The sequence below is a fragment of the Salminus brasiliensis genome, chromosome 13 (assembly GCF_030463535.1).
Source record: "Salminus brasiliensis chromosome 13, fSalBra1.hap2, whole genome shotgun sequence".
NCBI lineage: Eukaryota > Metazoa > Chordata > Actinopteri > Characiformes > Bryconidae > Salminus > Salminus brasiliensis.
This window is the reverse complement of record NC_132890.1, coordinates 36,510,809-36,530,167: the sequence shown is the minus strand read 5'-3', so window position 1 is coordinate 36,530,167 and position 19,359 is coordinate 36,510,809. Positions and strand designations below refer to the sequence as shown.

Sequence of the window (19,359 nt, the reverse complement as noted above, 5' to 3'; positions counted from 1 at the left end):
AGAAAATGTATCATATTAATTACAATACAGTATCAAATCCGTCTGCATTGTTTAAATGCCGGGGTGTCCTTTACATCATAAGTTATTGTACAACATGAATATAATTTTTATCAATGAATTTTGGTCCAGAATATCATGAAAACATCAAATTGTGGATCCAGTATCAGATCACAAACTGAGAGTATTGTTTCAGCCCTAATTATCAGTAAGACTTAGACATTTGGATCCTCGCTGAGTTGAGAGCTTTCTGCTCGGAGGTTTAGTCTGGGAAAACATTGCCAAATCCCAGCTTGGGTCATTAGCTGGGTCTCTGCAAGTGTCCTAAAATGAGAGTGGTGAGATGGATGGGTGCATGGTAGTGCTGATGGGTAGCTGTGAGACAGTGGATGGGAACCACACTGCCAGTCTAACTGATAGATGGCCCCCTGCTTACAGGAGCATCAAGCGTACACTCTCGCATCTGTACTGAAGTGGCTGTGCTTGAAATAAAGAAATCGAACATGCTTGAATGCGAGTTGGTGAAATGTGTGTGTGTGTGTGTGTGTGTGTGTTAGGGTTTCCTGGGTTTTTTTTGCCAAGTTTCTAAAAGTTCCACATCAGTTTCTGCTTTGTCAAGACTTCCCATGAACAACCTGTTCTAGTTTTGGCGCCCTTGCTTCCTCCCTGGCTTTGACCTTGCAGTGCTCTCCTTGGCGGGGAATAGGAGCCTGTCAGAGAGACAAAGGAAAGTCCCCTGCAGAAGGCATTGGGATGCAGAGCTTACCCATGTCTCTGCATAACGAATAGCGGCCATTTATCACCCTGTTGGAAACTCAAGGATCTTTTCCTCTTATTGGCATGGGGCAATCTCCTGTGCCTGATCGGGCACTCCATTCAAACTCAGCGAGAGGTCAGATCTGAATGAATTAAGCTTTATTTCCGAGCCATTTCACTCTAGACAGCACTCAAACTGGGTTGTGCACCAACCAGGCCTTTATTTACAACCAGGGGTAGTAGTTTGACAATGTGGGTTTGTTTTGTGAGCAGGCTGAATACACTGTACATTTTCAACCGGCCATTGGAGGATAATCAGAGAACACCACCATTTCCTTCAGTACTCTTTATCACTGATATCAGTTCAGACATCTTTTCAAAGTCCTGTGTAAGTTGTCTGGTTGGCAGCTTCCCAGTAGCAAAAACCTCGTAATTAGTGACACTTTTATTTATTTTTTTTTAATGTGCGAACTGCACTCAGAGCCTTTAAGTAAATGGACGCAATCAGCTCCTCTGTCTAAAGGCCACATTTAGCTCTTAGCTTTTCACCCGGAGTCTTTGATTGAAGAGGTAGGACATGTTTCTCACTGATGGCCGGCCTGCCTTTTTTTTTTTTTTTTTTTTTTGTTTGTTCTAAAAGCGCCTCAGTCTCCGATGCTGGCCACAGATACCTCAATCATTCTTTGTAGAAGGATCAATCCCCCCGAACAAACCCCTCTGCCAGGGAAACCAGTTGGAGTGGATGGAGTATCCACCTCCCTGGGAGTTTCGTGGAGGAGGTGGGGGGGGAAGAAAGAGAGGGACGGGAACAAAACAACAGCCACGGGTTTCAGTATTCTGCCCGCAGCTCGTGCATTGTGCCTACCAACCTTTCCCTGTTGGACCTTTTTTGCCTCTCATTGTTTTGAAATTCGGAGAGGCTGAACTCCTAGACTCGGGCTAGTTTGCAGGCCAGGCTTTGAAGGCTGCAGGCAGAAGGGAGTCCTCTGATCTCGCTTCCCTCGTGAGATCCTCCTCTCACGCAGCAGACAAGCAAGAGAATGTGACTGCGGTACCGAGCCTCAGAGACGCCACGGCGTTGCGGAAACCGGAGCAGGGGTGCTTCTCCGCACCAAGCGCAAGTTCTGCGGCCTTTGACCGCCGAAAAAAAACAGACATCGGGAGTCCTTGAAGCGCAGATCTCTGAACTGAAGAACAGCTTAATTGCGATAGAGACAGAGGAGCAGGGAGTTAAGTTAGTGAGACTCGTCCGATTCATAGACCTTCAGAACTGAGAGAGGGAGTCGATGTTTTGATGGATGTAAAAGATGTTGACTTCATCCAGGAAAGCAAGATGGGTGTATCGGCGTGGTGTGGAACAGCAGGCCTCCAGCTGCTTTAGGCTGGGAAATAAAAACGGAAAGCTTGTTGGTGTTTATCATCTTTGCTGTCCCTGAGATTGCCATCTTGATGGAAACCGAGATATACTGTACGGAGTACTTTTGTGGACTGACAGATGATTACCCAAAAGAGAAAAGCTTCAACTCCAGCAGATTCATGTCGTAAAGCCCATCTGTCTTTTCTCTTTTTTCCTTCCGTATCGTTGAGGATGGATGAGTATCGATTTCTGTAGATGTGTCTCACGTTACAGAGTGCTAAGGAGAAAACCGAAAAAGGACTCAGCAAGAGAGAGAAAAGTCTAACAAGTCAACAGATTCTAATCTCTCTCCTGACTTCCGGCTGAAGGTCCTAATTTTTCTTTCTACCACAGCCCCTCACAATAACAGCCACGGCTTGGCCTCTTACTGGGACCCATTGTCTTTGCAATTTACTGCTGCCATTAAGGTGGAAAAGAAAGAAAATGGTCAAAAGATAAAAAACATAACCCTGTTCACCATTTTAAGGACTTCAGCTGTCTCAGGAAACCTTATTTATTTATTTATATGTATTTTTTCCCACCCATCGTCCACATAGGGACAACAAAAGAAAATCTATTTTCCCATTTAGACTACAGCAGGGCACCATTGATTTGCTATAATTCATATGTCGCCAGCAAATTGACAAGGGTGGATAAGATGCTGATATGGAGAACAAGGAAGAGGCAGTGACAGGGGCTGATAAATCAATAGCCGGCCTCATGACAAGAGGGTTCAGTAGCTTGCCGTTCTTACTGTGCCTTGTGACAGCTTGTTAGAGGAGATCACCCTCCTAAGGCCATACATTACACTTTGGCACATATCCATTCTGTCCTGCTAGGAATAGTGCTGGCAGTGCAGTCGGTGCCTTCTGCAAAGCTGGTGAGCAGCTTTACAGGCTTGGTATATTCCGTAGATGGGCGAGCAGTTGCTTGCCATCTACTTTGAGAGCTCACTGGTCGCTCCTTCTAAAGAAGCTGGAAGCCTTGGTGTAGTCATGGATGATCATGTTGCAGTTCTGACTCGGTCATGCAGATTCCTCCTGTACAACATCCGGAGAATTCAACCCTTCCTATCTAGAGAGTTGCCCAGGTGCTCAGATGTTCAGTCTCTCATCATTTTAAGACTTGACCACTGCAGCTCTCTTCTGGCTGGTCTCCCTTTTCGCACCATCGGTCCCCTGCAACTTTTCCAGAATGCAGCAGCACTCACAGTTTTAGGAACAGTCTTCAACGTTCCTAAATTCAGCCATGTTCAGCTCCTCCTCCTCCTCTGCTGCGTTCTCTCTTCACTGGCTTCCTGTAGCTGCTGCCCAGGTCATCAGATTCAGACCCCTGACTCTGGCCTACAAAGCCAAGACTGGACCAGCCAGCCCCTCCGTACTTGATGGCGATGGTCAAAAGCCGATCTGCACCGAGAGCCCTTCCAGCTTCAAGTACGGCTCGGCTCGTCCCGCCATCCTATAAGATCCACGGAAGACGAGCGTCCAGACTTTTTACTGTCCTGCACCGAAGTGGTGGAACGAACTTCCCCTGGGTGTCCAAACAGCAGAGTCCAACGCTCACTGTCCTCAAACCCAGACTGAAGACCCTCTTCTTCTGAGAGGACTTGGGTGAAGAGTAGAGTATCATGGTCTCCATATTGACTTGTGTTTAGTAGGGTCTGAGATTAGAGGAGCTTTGAAATTTAGTCTATTCTCTGGAGAAGAGCATCTGCTAAATGCTGTGAATGTAAATGTTGCTGGTAGAAACACATGGAGTGTTATCTTGTGTAGATGCACCATGTTTTCCATAGCTGATGGTGATTCCTAGTGCTTAAGTACTGCCTACAGTAAGTGTAATAAAGATGGTGCTTTTTTGTTATGTTGATGAACATGCTCATAAATACAGTAGTGATTAAGGGCAGTGAGCACACACACAGTGCAGTGCAGGCAACGACTAGGGGTTAGGGGGTTAGGGGCTCTGCTCAAGGGCTCCCTCAAAGCCATGAACATTGAGGAATGAGAAAGCGCTACTCCTTGCAGGCCCGGGGGATTGAACCAGTGACCTTCTGGTTCTAAGCCCACTTCTCTAACCTTGAGGACAAGCTGCATTACTTAAAACAAGTAGGATATCTTGCTCAAACTACTCAGATACTCAACTACCCTGCAGAAGGAAACGCCCAGCGGGCAACACGACCTCGCACAGTGTGAGGCGTGTGCTATTTCAGGATGCATCTGTTACAGAATGGGATTGGATGTATTATTTTTTTTTCCTTCCATAGTGCATAAGAGAGAGTTGGACCAAAAGAACGATGGGATGATGGTACTGGTCCAAATTAGCCATAGCTGAGAACAGAAATTTGGGGAGTTGGGGGTGGGGGGAGCTCAAAACGACACTTGTTCGGACACTCAAGACTCAGTAAAAGTCAGACGACTAGAATTAGGAGTTCATTAAAATCCACAATCCACAAAGACCTCGTTCTGGCATGCACACAAAACAAATACACGGCATTGACAAAAATATGTGGACACCGTCTGATTCATTTCTGCCAAAATCAAGGGAATTAAAAAGAGTTTCTCCTGCTTTTGTTGGAGGAACTGTCTCTACTGTCTCTATAATGAAGGCTTCTACAAGATTCTACAAGAAGTGAGATTTAAATGTGTTTAGCGGCAAGAACGTTAGTGAGGTCAGAATGTTGGATGGCAACATCCCCAACTTCCTAACTTATCCCAAAAGTACTGGATGGAGCACCACCACCATCATTCCAGAGAACACAGTTCTTCCACTGCTCCACAGCTCAATGCTGGGGGGCTTTATACCCCTCTATAGCCCACGTCTGGCATTATTAGGCAGCATGGAGCCAATAGGTTCATGATGTTTATCTGCTGCAGAGATCTGCTATTCTATTGGCAGTACTTCTCTACAGAGATTAGACTAGCTGTGTATGTGTTAAAGTAGCTAAGTGCATTCATTAGAAAGGGTGTCCACAAATATTTGGACATATAGTGTAAACCACTACAGACTGTATTAGTAGATATTTAGAGTCTTCCACTTCTATCAGGCTGTTGGCTGATGTCAGAGCCTCCTAGTTAACCTGCTCTCTCTTACACAGGTTTAGCGTTAGAGGTCAGGGTGCCATCTCTTTTTCTTTTCCAACCAGTGTCTTTTATTTTTCATAGAAAGGGACGACTTTGATGCGTCCCTTTCATGGCATGAGACCCCCGTAGCGTGCACTAATAAACAAGGCCAGTGTGCCCGTAGACGAGTCTCCTGGGAACGGAGCTACAATTCCCTCATCGTGGTGATCAGCCAGCGTGTGTCTACTCATGCTTCAAATGAACATTTTAGCCTGACAAAACTGTGTCACAAACAGGCCTGCCGCCTCCTCGCCGCTCAAATGCACGCCGAGTCTGAAAAGCGTTAGATTAACAGCATCTTTGAGGCTGTGAGTGTTAACCCATTTACAGCTGAAAGAGTGGCAGGCTTATCTTCTGGGATGCACTCGCGCTTGTTCAGGAGCACCCAGCCATGCAGCATTGAGCAGAATTAAAAGTGGAGCGCATTCAGAATCAAAAGGAGGACGGACCGTGGTTTCGTCTCCATAGGTGCCCCTGTCCGCCCAATCCCAAACAGCAGCCTTTTGTTTGGGCCTGAATAGCAGAATAAGACGGGGAATAGTAATTCTACCAAGATGGTTTTGGCAAGCAACGTTGCATCATGTCATATTCTTAGACTGTCATTTTCTATATTTGCAACTGTTAATTACGAGATTCACACCAGCTGCCGACTCTGAAACCTACATAAATAACAGATTCATCAGATCAGCAGATCATCTTCAATGATGTCACTGTTGGAGACAAATAGGTATGACTCAATTAACATTAATACTATTAATACACACCCTTAATTTTTTTATGGACTATGTTAGTATGTACTCTGATCAGCAATAACATTTGCACCACCTACCTGTTAATTCCTGAGTAGGCCGAACTTGCGCCAGCAGATCTGACCGTCCGAGACATGAACTCCACAAGACCTCTGAAGGTGTCATCTGGCACAAATGGCACCTAGATTATGTACGTCTTAAGGCCTTAGGTAAGCCTCAAGCTAGGTGCACATGACCCGGTCATCTTTTTTTCCTGGTTGTCTTTTCTTGGTAGGTCCTGACCACTGCATACATAGAAACACCCCATAAGACCTGCCTGATGTTCTAGAGATGTTCTGACCCAGTCATTGTCTAGAACATTTTGGTTCACAGTTTGGTTCTTGTCAAAATGTCTCAGATTCTTACGCTTGACCATTTTTCCTGCTTCAACTCCTTCATCCCCTTCAAGAACTGACCGTTCACTTGCTGCCCGATATATCCACCCTTGACAGGAGTCGCTGTAGATGAAGACATTTTTTCTTCACTTCTTCACTTCATGTGTCAGTGGTGCTAATGTTATGGCTGATTTGTGGACTTTCCATTAAACTTTCTATTTCTGTTCAGTCAACTAACTGTTCCGTGAAGAGCTACTGCTTGGTACGCTGTAGATCTTGTAGATCAGTTCACTTGGCTGGAAAACTAAATTTACTGCAGATACCGGCATTTTCATGTGACAGTGTTATACACCAATCAACCAAAACATTAAGACCACTGCCTAATAAACTGATGATCATCTGTGTGCCACTAAAACAATGCCATGTGATATCAGGCATTAGCATCAGATCCAGCACACTCCAGAAGTAAATGAGACCCAGATGTGCTTGCTCTGAAAGTTTGCTACGTTTGGTCAACTGTTTTCGATCCCGGGAGTGACCCAAAGAACCGATTTCTGGTGCTTCTGAAATCATTGGTGTGGGGGTGGCTTCAAGTGTGAAAGGGTGCCGCATCTGAGGTTACGTGATTACGTGGTTAATTGGCTCCTTGTTGTTTCAGCATGGTGAAATCCAGAAAGTTCTTCACTGCATCAGTGTTTGTATCCAAGGAAAATGCTGCTGGTCGGACTGGTCGGTGGCAGCTGGTCTAACGCAGGTAGAGGGGACCCCAGCGATCAGTCTTCCAGCAGGTTGGGCTGGATGAGTGGACGGTCATTTACTTGGAGACAATAAAGAGACAAAGTTAGTTCTGATTGAATTTATGGAGGGCAGAGAATGTTGAGAGATATCAGAGAGTGTCTGATGACTCTGGCAGGTCTGACTATAACAGTCTAATTAAAAGGAGAGAGCCAGAAGGTAACACAGACACGGGAGCGCCCTGAAACGCTAGCGTCCATCTGCTCCACCGTCCACAAACCTGAGTGATCGCATGTAAGCAGCAAGACAACAGCTCCAGCATCTCAGTATACTACAATTCCCTGTGTCCGCGAACCCCTGGACCTGCAACCTTTAGCTAAGGGGAAACATTAATTACCAAAAGCTAAACTAAACATATGAGTTTTCAACTTAGATTTAAAGATTGATACTGTGTCTGAGTCCCGAACATTGAAGGAGGTTATTCCAGAGTTGGGGGGGCTTTATAAGAAAAGGCTCTTCCCCCTGCTGATGTTTTCTGAATTCTGGGAAATACTTAGAAGCAGCACTCTAAGTATTCTTGATGGTTCATAATATGTAATAAGATCTCGTAAAGGCCTGTGCTTGCCCTCCAGACCCGGGTTATTGTGCTCCAGGCAAGCGAATCAGCTCTTGAATGGCCCGGGTTACCGTAGTCTGTAACATCACTTATCCATGAGCTGACCTCACTAGAAAATGCTTTTCTTAACAAAGAAGATCTGCGGCTTATACATATATAAACATTATAAGCACCCACATTTGGAGTGTTGGCATGTGAAGAAAAAGTCTCCCATCTGATAGAAGCAGAGCGTCAGTCCTGGCACGCTCCCCTGTGCTCTTGGCAGCCGTCGTATGTGAGAGAATCAGCCTGGGAGCGGCTGCAGTGATAGCTCTAAACATTCGAATGGACATTTTTATACAGTTGAGCGTGCATTGTTCCACTGAATTTGATGGATATTGGAAATTTGACAGCCCTAGTACACCACACGCACTGCTATTTGGTATATAGCTCAGTTTCTGTCTGCTGTGTTAATGCTGTAAATGATGACTACTTGGATGCTTTGGTGTGTCACAGTTTGCTATCTCACAGGGATAGCTTCTACTAGATTTTAAAGGAGCATTGCTACGAGAATTTTATTGCATTCAGCAGCAAGAGCCTTGATGATGCCACCTTGCCAAAAGTACTGGATGGAGCTCCATCATTTATCATTCTAGAAAACACAGTTCTTCCACTGCTCCACTGCTCAATGTTGCTGGGGGGCTTTATACCCCTCTAGCCCACGCCTAGCAGCATTAGGCAGCATGGTGCCAATAGGTTCATGTTCACTCTAGAGAGTCCTATTCTATTGGCAGTACTTCTATATTCAATATAGTGCATTTTTGCCAATCGTTATGGACACAGTATGTCATACATTGCCAAAAAAAGCTACAAATCAGGTCTATTAAAAATATATTTAATAAAAATTGTGTAACTTTGCTGCAATGTTAGTTGGTGGGTACGGAACAAGGTCAGATTAGCTACATGAGCTTTGTTGATTCACTGCTTTAAACCAGTGTGATGCTCCAGTGGCTCGAGTTGAAGGCCAGTCATTGTCTTATTGTGTGCTAAATATAGTTTATAGGTGTCAGTAACCCTAGTCTTATCCTCCAGACAGAATAGGGTTGGCCTAGGGTATGTTCTGTTTCTTCCTTTCCTTTATAGCTACTCTGGGGATACATTTGCAAACAATGTGGTTGTTTCTCACGGGAGAAGTTGCCAGAAAATGGAGTGGCTGCTAAATGTTGACCCACTGACTTTGAACCTCGATCTGCTCCTCATATGCATTGAATGAAAACAATCAGTTCATTTCTTGTAGGGTGCTTTACTTCCTTTAAACATATCAGACTTAACATCCCACAGTCTTACATGGTTCTTGGTTTGCAAAAAACTTTCATTTGTAATAAAACTAAATTTAATTTCTTTTATTTCTTTAATTTATTTTTAATGGCTTTTTTGACAACGAATGAGACTCAGGGCCAAGACTGTTGTGAACTAGCCAATGGCAACAGAAAGGCAAAAAGCCTCAAAGACCCAAGACTCAAACGGGGAACCCACCCTCCTCTGGTTGACTCATTTTCTTTATGCTGTATATTTCTTATCCTACCATACCTAACATTTCACACTCACAAATATAGGTTCCAAAATTGTTCTTCATTAGAACGTACCCTTCTAGGAAACATCAAAAAACCTGGACTGAAAATTTACCTTTACCTTGAAAGATTAAAGAACCTCAGCGTAAGGTAAAGGTTCTATACGCATTAGGAGGTTTCATAGATCTACACTTTCAAGCCAATTTAGAAAGCTTTTTAGCTCCATATATTAATGTTCTGCAGCTCCTTGTGGATGGTTCTCTCAGAAGTTGGTGGTGAAGAACCTGCGCTGACTTCTAGAAGCAGATCTTGCCGTCAAAGCCGGGAAACCTGATGCCCCACGGTCCCCATCTGTCAGTTTCATATTTTGGCCACAATTCTAAGTAGAATATTTTGTAGGCTGGGATTTCTGCCACTGCTGGTAGACCTGTATGACCGTAAGTTTCCATAAACCTACAGATTCAGCTGCTTCCTTCAAATTGTCGTCTTTGGCCACGCCCAAATGCAATCACTCCTTTCAGCCAATCATTAACTGCATCTGCTTTGCGACCCATTTTCCACATATCTAACGAGACCCTCACTGCACTGCACCACCTCCTCTCAATCTATCAATCTAGCCCCATCATTCTCATGCAGCACCATCTGCAGGAGCCTGAAGTTACTACCACCTTAAACAAGCACGGTAACTAATTTTTTCATCTGCGGAGCTTAAAAATATTCATTAATATTCAGTCTAAGCTCTTTTTTTGGATTGAATTTCAAATGTACGAATATTAAATAAAGACTTATGTAATAGACTAAAGATGGAGAGCAAGAAAGGGACACAAGGACACAAAGGAGAGACGGAGTGAAAGAGGAAATGAAAAGAAAATGAGGTAGAAAGACAAGGAGACAGCGAGAAAGAAGGACAAAATGGTAGAAATGGGGGAGTAAGAGAGGAGGAGGAGGAGAGAAGAAAAGAGAGCCCGAGCGAGGAGTAGAAGTGCTGGATGAGCGAAAACCTGCCCTGGGTCGGCACTCTGTCGCGGACCCCCTGCTGTGTGACATCACTGCCGTGCAAAATTAAAATTGCCTTATATTAGTCTGAAAGGGGATAATCAAATGCCACCCACATCCAGCTCGGAAATAGTAGAACCACAGACTTTCTGAAAGCTCCTGTCTTCAGTTTAAGCCCACAATGCACCAGTAAAGAGATTAATTACCAACACGTCTGTCGCTGCTGATGCTCTTTCACACAGCTTACACCAGCGAGTACAAAAACAGCTATTTTTTGCTGTACAGCTGTCAGAAGCTTACTGCACCCGCTTGCATTGGTGTTGGTGTTCTTCTAGTATGAATAATTCTGAACACAGGAAGCAGGTTAAGCAGACGGTCATTTCGCTGACCTGCAACCTTCCAACCGAGCAGAGTTGGACAAAGTTTAATTTCCAACCATCAAAGAGTTGAACGTTGTTTCATTTCCAGGCACTTTGGCCTCATTCTAAAATGCTATTCCCCCTCAATGCTACCAACTGAACATAATTGCTGCTTCCGTTGATACACTGACCTTCGTAAATGCTGTTTACAGCCCATTTCCATTTTGCCCTCGTAATTGAGAACCACAAGTTTGAGCGCTTGAACAGAGTCAGAATTGACCTTTACAAACAATTTACCCACTGGCCACAAAGAATGGCGACAGATTCAGAGTCCTCATGCTGGACGCACGCTTTCGATTGCAAATGCATTGCAGGGTTCCCGTCCCAGCCATTTCAATTTCCCGCTAATGTAAGCTGCTGCTGTCGTTATGTCATTAATGCATTGTATTGATGCCAAGAGGTCATGCGCTTACTAAAAAACCCAAAGGAAACCTCTGCTGTTCAGTCCTGATACAGTTCCGAAGGGCTTTAGGACCTTAATGCTTAACTGATGTCAAAGGGTAAGCGTCTCCTACACTTTCAGGCCGGCTTTCAGTGTTATTAGTGGAGTTAGGACACAACTTCATTGTGGGAGATGGTCCATGCCGCAAACTCACCTCCCTGTTCCCCTCTTCAAGGCTATATAAGGACATACTAGCAAAATGGACACTGTCTCATGACGTGGTTGTTGTTATTCATTTGCCCAAATATGAAACTGCATGTTACTGGACTGGATGTTGACATCAAGGTTTCCTTCAAACCACCCTTCGATCACATCCAACAACTGTTATACATCAGTGAATCATATACACTGGCCTTTAGGGGTGGACAATATGGTGATATTTTATTATATCGTGATTAAATGTGTTATCATTATACACAGTCATATTGATCATATTGAGGAGATTAAAGAACACTGATCAACTGCATATTCAATTGCAAATAGTGTAATTAGTCTCAGGTTTAATTGGATAAACTGCTGCATATTATGGATAATCATAAAAAATCATAATCATAAAAATCATTGTGCTCAGTATGTGAGAATAATTGAACTGCAGTTTTGAAGAATCATCTCTACTGATGCAGTTGGGGTATAATGTCACAAAAATGTCTTTAAATATTGTGATTATTTTTTTACCATATAGCCCAGCTGTAGTTTATTTATTTATTTATTTATTTATTTATGTATTTGTCTCTCTATTCCACTGTTTTAATTAATGTATTCTAAGTACATTCTAAGACAAAAACGAGAACAGCCTGAAGAAATAGATCCAAAACACACCAGCATCTGCAAAACCTGTACAAGCATCTGTAAAAACTCACTCCAGGCCAAGATACCCGAGCACCCCGCCCCCCCCAAAAAAAATACAATTGTTTGTTTGAGTAGTGTGATCGCTCCGCACTGTGCCCGAGCACGGTACAGTGAACCGTTACTGGGCCCGTTTGAAGTGGTGGACTCTAACACGGTTCAGTTGGACTCAGGCAGCGGGGGAGTGGGGACGGGATGGGGACGGGGGGGGGGCCTGTTATTACAGTACAAGGCAACTAGGCCTGTTGTGAGAACACCCTTACAAATAAAGGTTCTTCAAATGGTTCTTGGAGTGTTGCTGTAGAGGAACCACGATTGGTTTCATAATGAATGAGGATATTACAGGAGATTCTCAAGGTGACGTTGATCAGGTGACGTCTACGAGTCACGGCCTGTTGAGCACAGAGGTAAATAAAAAATGGCTAACGTTGTCAGTGGTTAGTGTGGTGCAACAGGTAACACCACTACCTGCTAGTGCGTTACCTCACCATGTGGGAGATTGGGGTTTGATTCCTGGTCTGGGTGACTATGCTGCGCTACACCAATAAGAGTCCTTGGGCAAGACTCCTAACACTACATTGCCCCACCTCTGTAATATGAGTAACCTTGTAAGTTGCTCTGGATAAGAGCATCAGCTAAATGCCATAAATGTAAATGTCAGACATCATGAAAAGTACAGTATGTGCATCTGAGCAGTTCGACAGGCCTGTCAGACAGCCTGTGTGCGTTCTACATTTCCCATTCAGACATGAATGACATATCAGTGTAACAATGCACTAGAGCACATGATTATTTATTTATTTGGATTTTTTTTTAAATATAATTGAGTTTAGTAAAGAGCATTAGACCTCATTCACCCACTGTTTTAAAGAAGATATTTTTAAATTAAAAACCCACTTACTAAGGCTAGGCATATAATAAAAAAATCAAAACCAGCATTCTGACCTCTAATCAACTCAATCTTGCTCATGCTAATCATTTGGATTTTTTTTTTTATTCTGTTGATTATTATTATTATTATTAGTAGTAGAAGTAGTAGTAGTTTGTTAATGTTGTTTTTTTTTTTCTCTTTCCTTGTTCTAAATGTATTTTATTCATGTTTATTTATCAGGTGTGTATTTTATAGTGTGTTTATTCTTACACGAACGGTTGCAGCTGTAACACCTAATTAATTAATGTAATTTCCCTTCTGGGATCAATTAAGTATTTCTTAATCTGATAGTAGTAATATTTTTTACTATTATTTTTTGTTATTTATTTGTTTATTTTTAATTCTGACAGTACTTGTGTCCATATACTGTCCCCTTTAAAACATACTACCACATGTGTAGTCACATGACACATGGCAGCTTTTATAATCGCTCATTTGTGAGTGCGGACTCAGGGTGGACTTTTGACACTGGGCTTGGAGTCTGGGTTGGACTGGTTTGTTTGACACTGAGTTGACTGAAAAGCATGTTTACATGAGGCCCAGGAGGAGGAGTTTGGGGCGTGGTCAGTCTCCCAAAACTTAGCTACGTCATAACTCCACTTAATCATAACCGAGGTCAAACCTTCAGTTGATCGTGATACTGATTTGAGGTCATTTTGCCCAGCGCGATCACTTACGCAGTAACTTTAATAAAGATTCTGACCTTCATCAGTGTTTAGGAGGACAGTGGGATCCATCAGTATAACAGCAGTGTCGTGACCCATTCTACTCTTTAAAACACATCGGGAACATAGATTTTCTGATTGGACTGAACAAAGCAGAGGAAAGACAGAAGACAGTAGTGTAGAGGCCTCAAACAGTAATCAGACTAAGTGACAGCCAATCAGGAAACACTTGGGCCAGAACATGGTGTGACCACTACTTGTGGTTACTGGGAATGGTGGACCCAATGAGGAGAGCTGAATAGCAGCTCTGCAGAAGACAGTATGTACTCAGCATTGAGTCACTCATCCCTAATACAGCGTTATATACTAAAGTAGAGAGCAGTTTGCACATCGAGAGCTTATTCACAATATATCAACGTATCGATGTTTGAGCACAGCTGTATCTATATGCACTGACAGTAAGAAGGCAGGCAGCCAATGGCGTGGCGTTGTTTTTGGATTTTACTCTCATTAGTGATGGTGATGTATGCAAATATAATTTGCTGTGGCAGATTAATTGCAGGAGTTCCACCTGCCGAGCCTTTCATTCTCTGCCACTCCAATAGTCTCTCTCTCTCTCTCTCTCTCTCTCTCTCTCTCTCTCTCTCTATCTCTCTATCTCTCTCTCTCTCTCTCTCTCTCTCTCTCTCTCTCTCTCTCCTGTTTTCTCGCTCCATCCAGTGCAGATTTAATTATGGTACCAGCAGTGAGCTGCTCGTGCCAGGACCAGTGATGGACATGTAGCCATCATATCCCATGAGAGATTTTCACACCATTTGAAAAATCCGATTAATTCAATGGCAGTCATCAAACAAGCCCAGAAGGCATGATGAATGTGTGAAATGCTGAACTGTTATTTGGCCTCCTGTCTCTCGATGTGCCTGTGCTCGCTTTCCTCTTGGGAGATGAGAGATGGAGAGGCTATTGTTCTTGCTGTGCTGTTTCTATTTGCTGGGGATCATGATATGAGAGGAATGCTTCCATCCAGAACTTCTGGAGCGTTCTCCGGGCGACTGACTGTTCTGCAAGCCAAGCGCGTTTATGCTTCATCTCTCCAGTTTAGCCACAGACAGAGTGATCAGTCTTCCAGTCCGCTTGCTAGCTGTTTCTGTGGACTCGGCTCGTGTTCTCGTATGATGTTGAACAGAGTAGTTTATTTATTTATTTATTTTATTTCCGATGTGATTTCGGTCTTTCAAGCCAGAGCAGAAATGAAAATGAGCACAATTAGCCCAAATAAACCACTTAGCCCAAACCCAGTCTAAGGTTTGCTGTCCAAGGTTTAAGCTGTTGTACCTAACGAGGGCGTCCAAAAGCAGTCGAGCTGCTGCAGTGCTGAACCCAGTGAGGGAAGGGAAAACCACTAGGTTGGCTAATGCACTACACGTCCAAATATTTATGGACACCCTTTCTAATGAATGCATTCAGTTGCACCTCTTGCTGATCCACACAGCTTGCCTAGTTCCTGTAGTAGTCCCTGTACTGCCAAAATAATAGGACATTAACCTGTTGGCACCTGTTGCTGCCTAATGCCAAGGCTAGAACCCCCCAGCATTGAGGAGCTGTGGAGCAGTGGAAGAGCTGTGTTATCTGGAATGATGGTGGTGGAGCTCCATCCAATACTTTTGGGATGAGTTGGGGAATTGAGGATGAGGTGGAGTGGGATGGTGATCATCATCCAACATCCTGACCTCACTAAGGTTCTTGAGAAGAGCTTTGGAGATGTTTTAATGATCACAGTGATGGAAAACCATGACTTTATATCCGAATGTTATTGGAGTTTATTCTGAGGAGATAAACTCGTACTGGCCAGATAAGATTTCACCTTCTTAATAACCATGTTTAAACCTAAATAGACTCTTAACTATCTGCCACTATTAATATCACCACTATTACCCATCATTACTCTGACCATCACTGCCATGACTATATTCAGTTATTCTACACCATGATTATTATATTATGATTATGATCAGAGCAGTTCAACAGTTTAGATGATTTGGTACCTTTTATCAATAATTTATCAATAGTTCTGATCAGAGGAGGATGGGTCGGGTCCCCTTGTGAGTCTTGGCTCCTCCCAAGGTTTCTTCCTCCAGCTCTGAGGGATTTTCTCTTTGCCACTGTGGTCTTTGGCTGCTCACTGGGGGTCTTTGATTTTTCATGCATTTTTCTGTTGTTGATTTCTTGTCTTTTACTAATTACTGATTGTGCAAAGCTGCTTTGTGACAATAACAGCTGTAAAAGCTATACAAATTAATTTGGCTTGACTTAATTGACTTGATAAGCAGCTTTACATTCTGACTTACACAGGGAACTAAAACTTTTGCACAGTGCTGTATTTCTAAGTATATAAATATCAGTCACCTCATAGAGTCCAGGTCAAACTGAGGACAGCCGTCTAATGCACTGCCACTATGTCACAAGGGTCGCGAGTTCAAATCCCGAGCCGTAGCACTTTGCCATAAGCAGTCGGACGCGCTCTCTCCAGGGGGGTATATGGGGTGCTCTACCCTCATCACTCATAAGCGACATAAGCTGGCACAGGTGTCTGTTAGCTGTCTGTTAGCGAAGCTGGGGAGCTGGCGCTTTCCTCTGAGCGGCAATTTGAAAAGAGGCAGTGATGTGGCGGAGATGTGTGTTAAGTCCTTATCCTCCTATTGTCTAGAGCATTGCTAGTGCTAGGGGGGCTATAAACGTGTGGGTTAATTGGCAGTGCCAGCAAGCATGTCTCGGCTGAACAGCATCATTTCAGCAGAATTGGTGGTCCAGAGGCGGCACACAGACACAAACCAGTGCCCAAAACTTTCTTTGATGCTCAAACAGCGAAAAATGTCTGGACAGTCTCTGCTGTGGTGTTTGGATAGCACTCGTGGGAGCGATGGCTGTGGGCAAGGTTAACTGCTTTAATTACCGCTAGGCCTTCGTTCCTGCCAGTGCTTGGAGGTCAGCTTTAAAAGATAGTTTGGAACCTGAGCAAGGGCCACTGGGGGCCCACAGCTCCGGTGACAGATACTAAATCTGGCCAGGCCTCTGGCACTCATCAGCCGGGCTCATATGCAATGTTTGACCCTTAATCTGCAGGTTATCTCCATCCTCTCTGCCACGCTGTGTCTTTCTGCCACCTTCCAACGCTGTGTGTGTGTGTGTGTGTGTTTCCACAGATCTGGGTGCGTTCAGCAGTCGAGCGAGAGGAGGTGTGTCTGTGAGAGAAGGTCAGGGAGTAGTGCTCATGTGTACCCCTCCTCCACATTCCCCAGGTAAGCATCGCTCCTCTCTCACACACAGTCAAAAATCAGGAAAGGCTTTAAAAATGAGAGATTACAGAAATTGAGGATTGTGTCTTTTTAATAAAGAGGAAATTGATTACTCAAAATATGAATCAGGAAAACAAACAAGCGTTTCTTACATCTTAAAATGTAAAATAATGACGACCAGTGCATAGAAACGTGGATAGATGGGAGAGGCATGCTGATATTATTGTATAGGAGATACAGTGATATCAGCGATATCATAGGAGAGGTACATACGTTGGTTTCTTATCCTGTGAAAAGTCCTAAAGACTCTCAGTCTAAAGCCTTCAAAGCAATATTATGTCTCATTATAACCTTAAAATAATAACTGTAAAATGATTAAGATGCTCCGCTGACTGTAACAGGGAGAATATCATCTCTATCATTGCTACTCCAGGCTGGGCACTCTGCTAACTGCACCGTGTAACTCTGGTGGAGAGGGCAGTACATCGCTGAGAACCGTGTAATGCAGTCATATGTGTGTAAAATCCTGTAATTAAGCCTGTGATTAATCACCTCAGTCCAGATGCTTCTCTTAGGCATGTCACGATAACATTATTGTTATTTTTTATAATAATAATGTTATAAATAATCATAATGATGATATGATATAAATTTGATATAAATAAAAATATAAATAAAAATAATATTGTGCATAAATAATTGTGGAAAAAAATATTATAAACATCTTATAAATATAAATAATAAATGAATGATAAATGATAATATAATAACATAATAATGCTGTTACACTTTGTGTATTATTTATGTTTTTATTTAAATTAAAGTTTTTTAAATAACTTATATAAAATAATTACATACGGTTCTTAAACAAATTCATATTTACATTAATGGGCTCTCCTTGCTAATGGTCAGTACTGAGGTCAGCAAAAATGATGGAGGTCATGTCCATGCATTGTGCGATTAGTCAGTAAGGTAAATAAGGTGAGACGTCTAACATCTTTTACTTTAGGTATCTCTCAGCTTGTCCAGAAATGCATGTGTAAATTGCATATTACACTTCTTTACTGTAGGGGGAGCAAGAAATATTAATTCTTGCATAATGCTGCTTTAGGCATACAAATGATAATGGTATTTTTCTGAAGCTAACACTACTAGGTAAATTCCTTTTTTACCTTCTGTCCTTAGATCTAAAGAGAGGGAGTCTGTGAAGAGTTGGTATCTGATAATAAATCAGATAAATCGTGATAAATGTACTAAAGCTTGTGCAGTACCATGTATTATTAGCTTGATTTGGGACAAGACTACACTGTAGTCTATGTCTCTGTTCTAATGGAAAAACCCAAAGCTCCTTTCCCACCTATCAGTCCATCAACATTTCATTTGACATGAAATTCTTCATACTTAGAGGTATCTTTTGAATTATTAGTCTATTCTAACTAGCGAAGGTTTTCTTGGGTAAATAGCAGAGCACTTTGTAAGTCGCTCTGGATAAGAGCGTCTGCTAAATGCCGTAAATGTAAATGTAAATGTAAATTCACACAACCTGGGGTTCATCTTAACCAACCTCCAGTTCATTTTAACATGAACCTATTAGCACCATGCTGCCTAATGGCAGGCGTGGGCTAGAGGGGTATATAAAGCCCCCCAGCATTGAGCTGTGGAGCAGAGGAAGAACTGTGTTCTCTGGAATGATGGTGGTGGAGCTCCATCCAGTAGTTTTGGATGGGATGAGTTGGAGAGTTAAGGATGATGAGGTTGGGTGGTGATCATCATCCATCATCCTGACCTCACTTAAGCTCTTGCTGCTTAATGCAATCAAATCCTCACAGCAATCCTCTTCCAGAATCTAGTAGAAAGTCTTCTTCTAGAGACAGTTACTCCAACAAACTCAGGAGAAACTTTTTTAATACCCTTGATTACATTGGTGTCCCTATACTTTTGTCCAAATAATGTAGTTACAGTCACAGTTTCCGCCAATCTCCTCTGGCATCGCTTCCCTGTCTCTGCGCTCGTCTTGTAGAAGCCTCCGTAATTGAGGGTTAAACGGGGTAAGATGCAGAGGGACGGGAGTAAACATGAACAAAAGGAAGCAGATAGGGACAGTGGACCAGAAAACAGCAAGGGACAGCTGAGCACAGAGCTATCAGATAAAAGACTTCTGGCAGTCCAGCCAATTTTTAAGCACCCCCCCCCCATAACTCCCCAGAGACCCTGACTAACCCTGGAACTGCAGTCAGAGGCGCCGAAAGCTCAGCTCTGTTCGCCTGTCTGTCATCACGTTAACATTAACCGACACTCTACGAGACACAGTGTAATGACTCTGGCGTAATATTGATTTAGCATTTCAATCTCCGGGCCGTATTCTGTCATGCTGCCAGCGTGATAAGCTTGACCTTGTTTACTCACGTGATTAGGAACGAGCGTGTGCCATTATAGACATGTTTATGACATTTTTAAGCCTTGATGGAGTGCCAG

General features: G+C 43.2%; 1 protein-coding gene across 4 annotated transcripts in view; it reads left to right on the top strand.

Moving 5' to 3' along the window:
- cntn5 (contactin 5) overlaps positions 1–19,359 on the top strand; it is a 324,354-nt gene that overhangs the window by 191,292 nt on the left and 113,703 nt on the right. For all 4 annotated transcript variants that reach the window (XM_072694549.1, XM_072694548.1, XM_072694547.1 and 1 more), the window contains one exon: positions 16,792–16,887. In XM_072694549.1, coding sequence (XP_072550650.1) covers positions 16,792–16,887 — 96 coding nt within the window. The remainder of the gene's footprint in view (positions 1–16,791; positions 16,888–19,359) is intronic.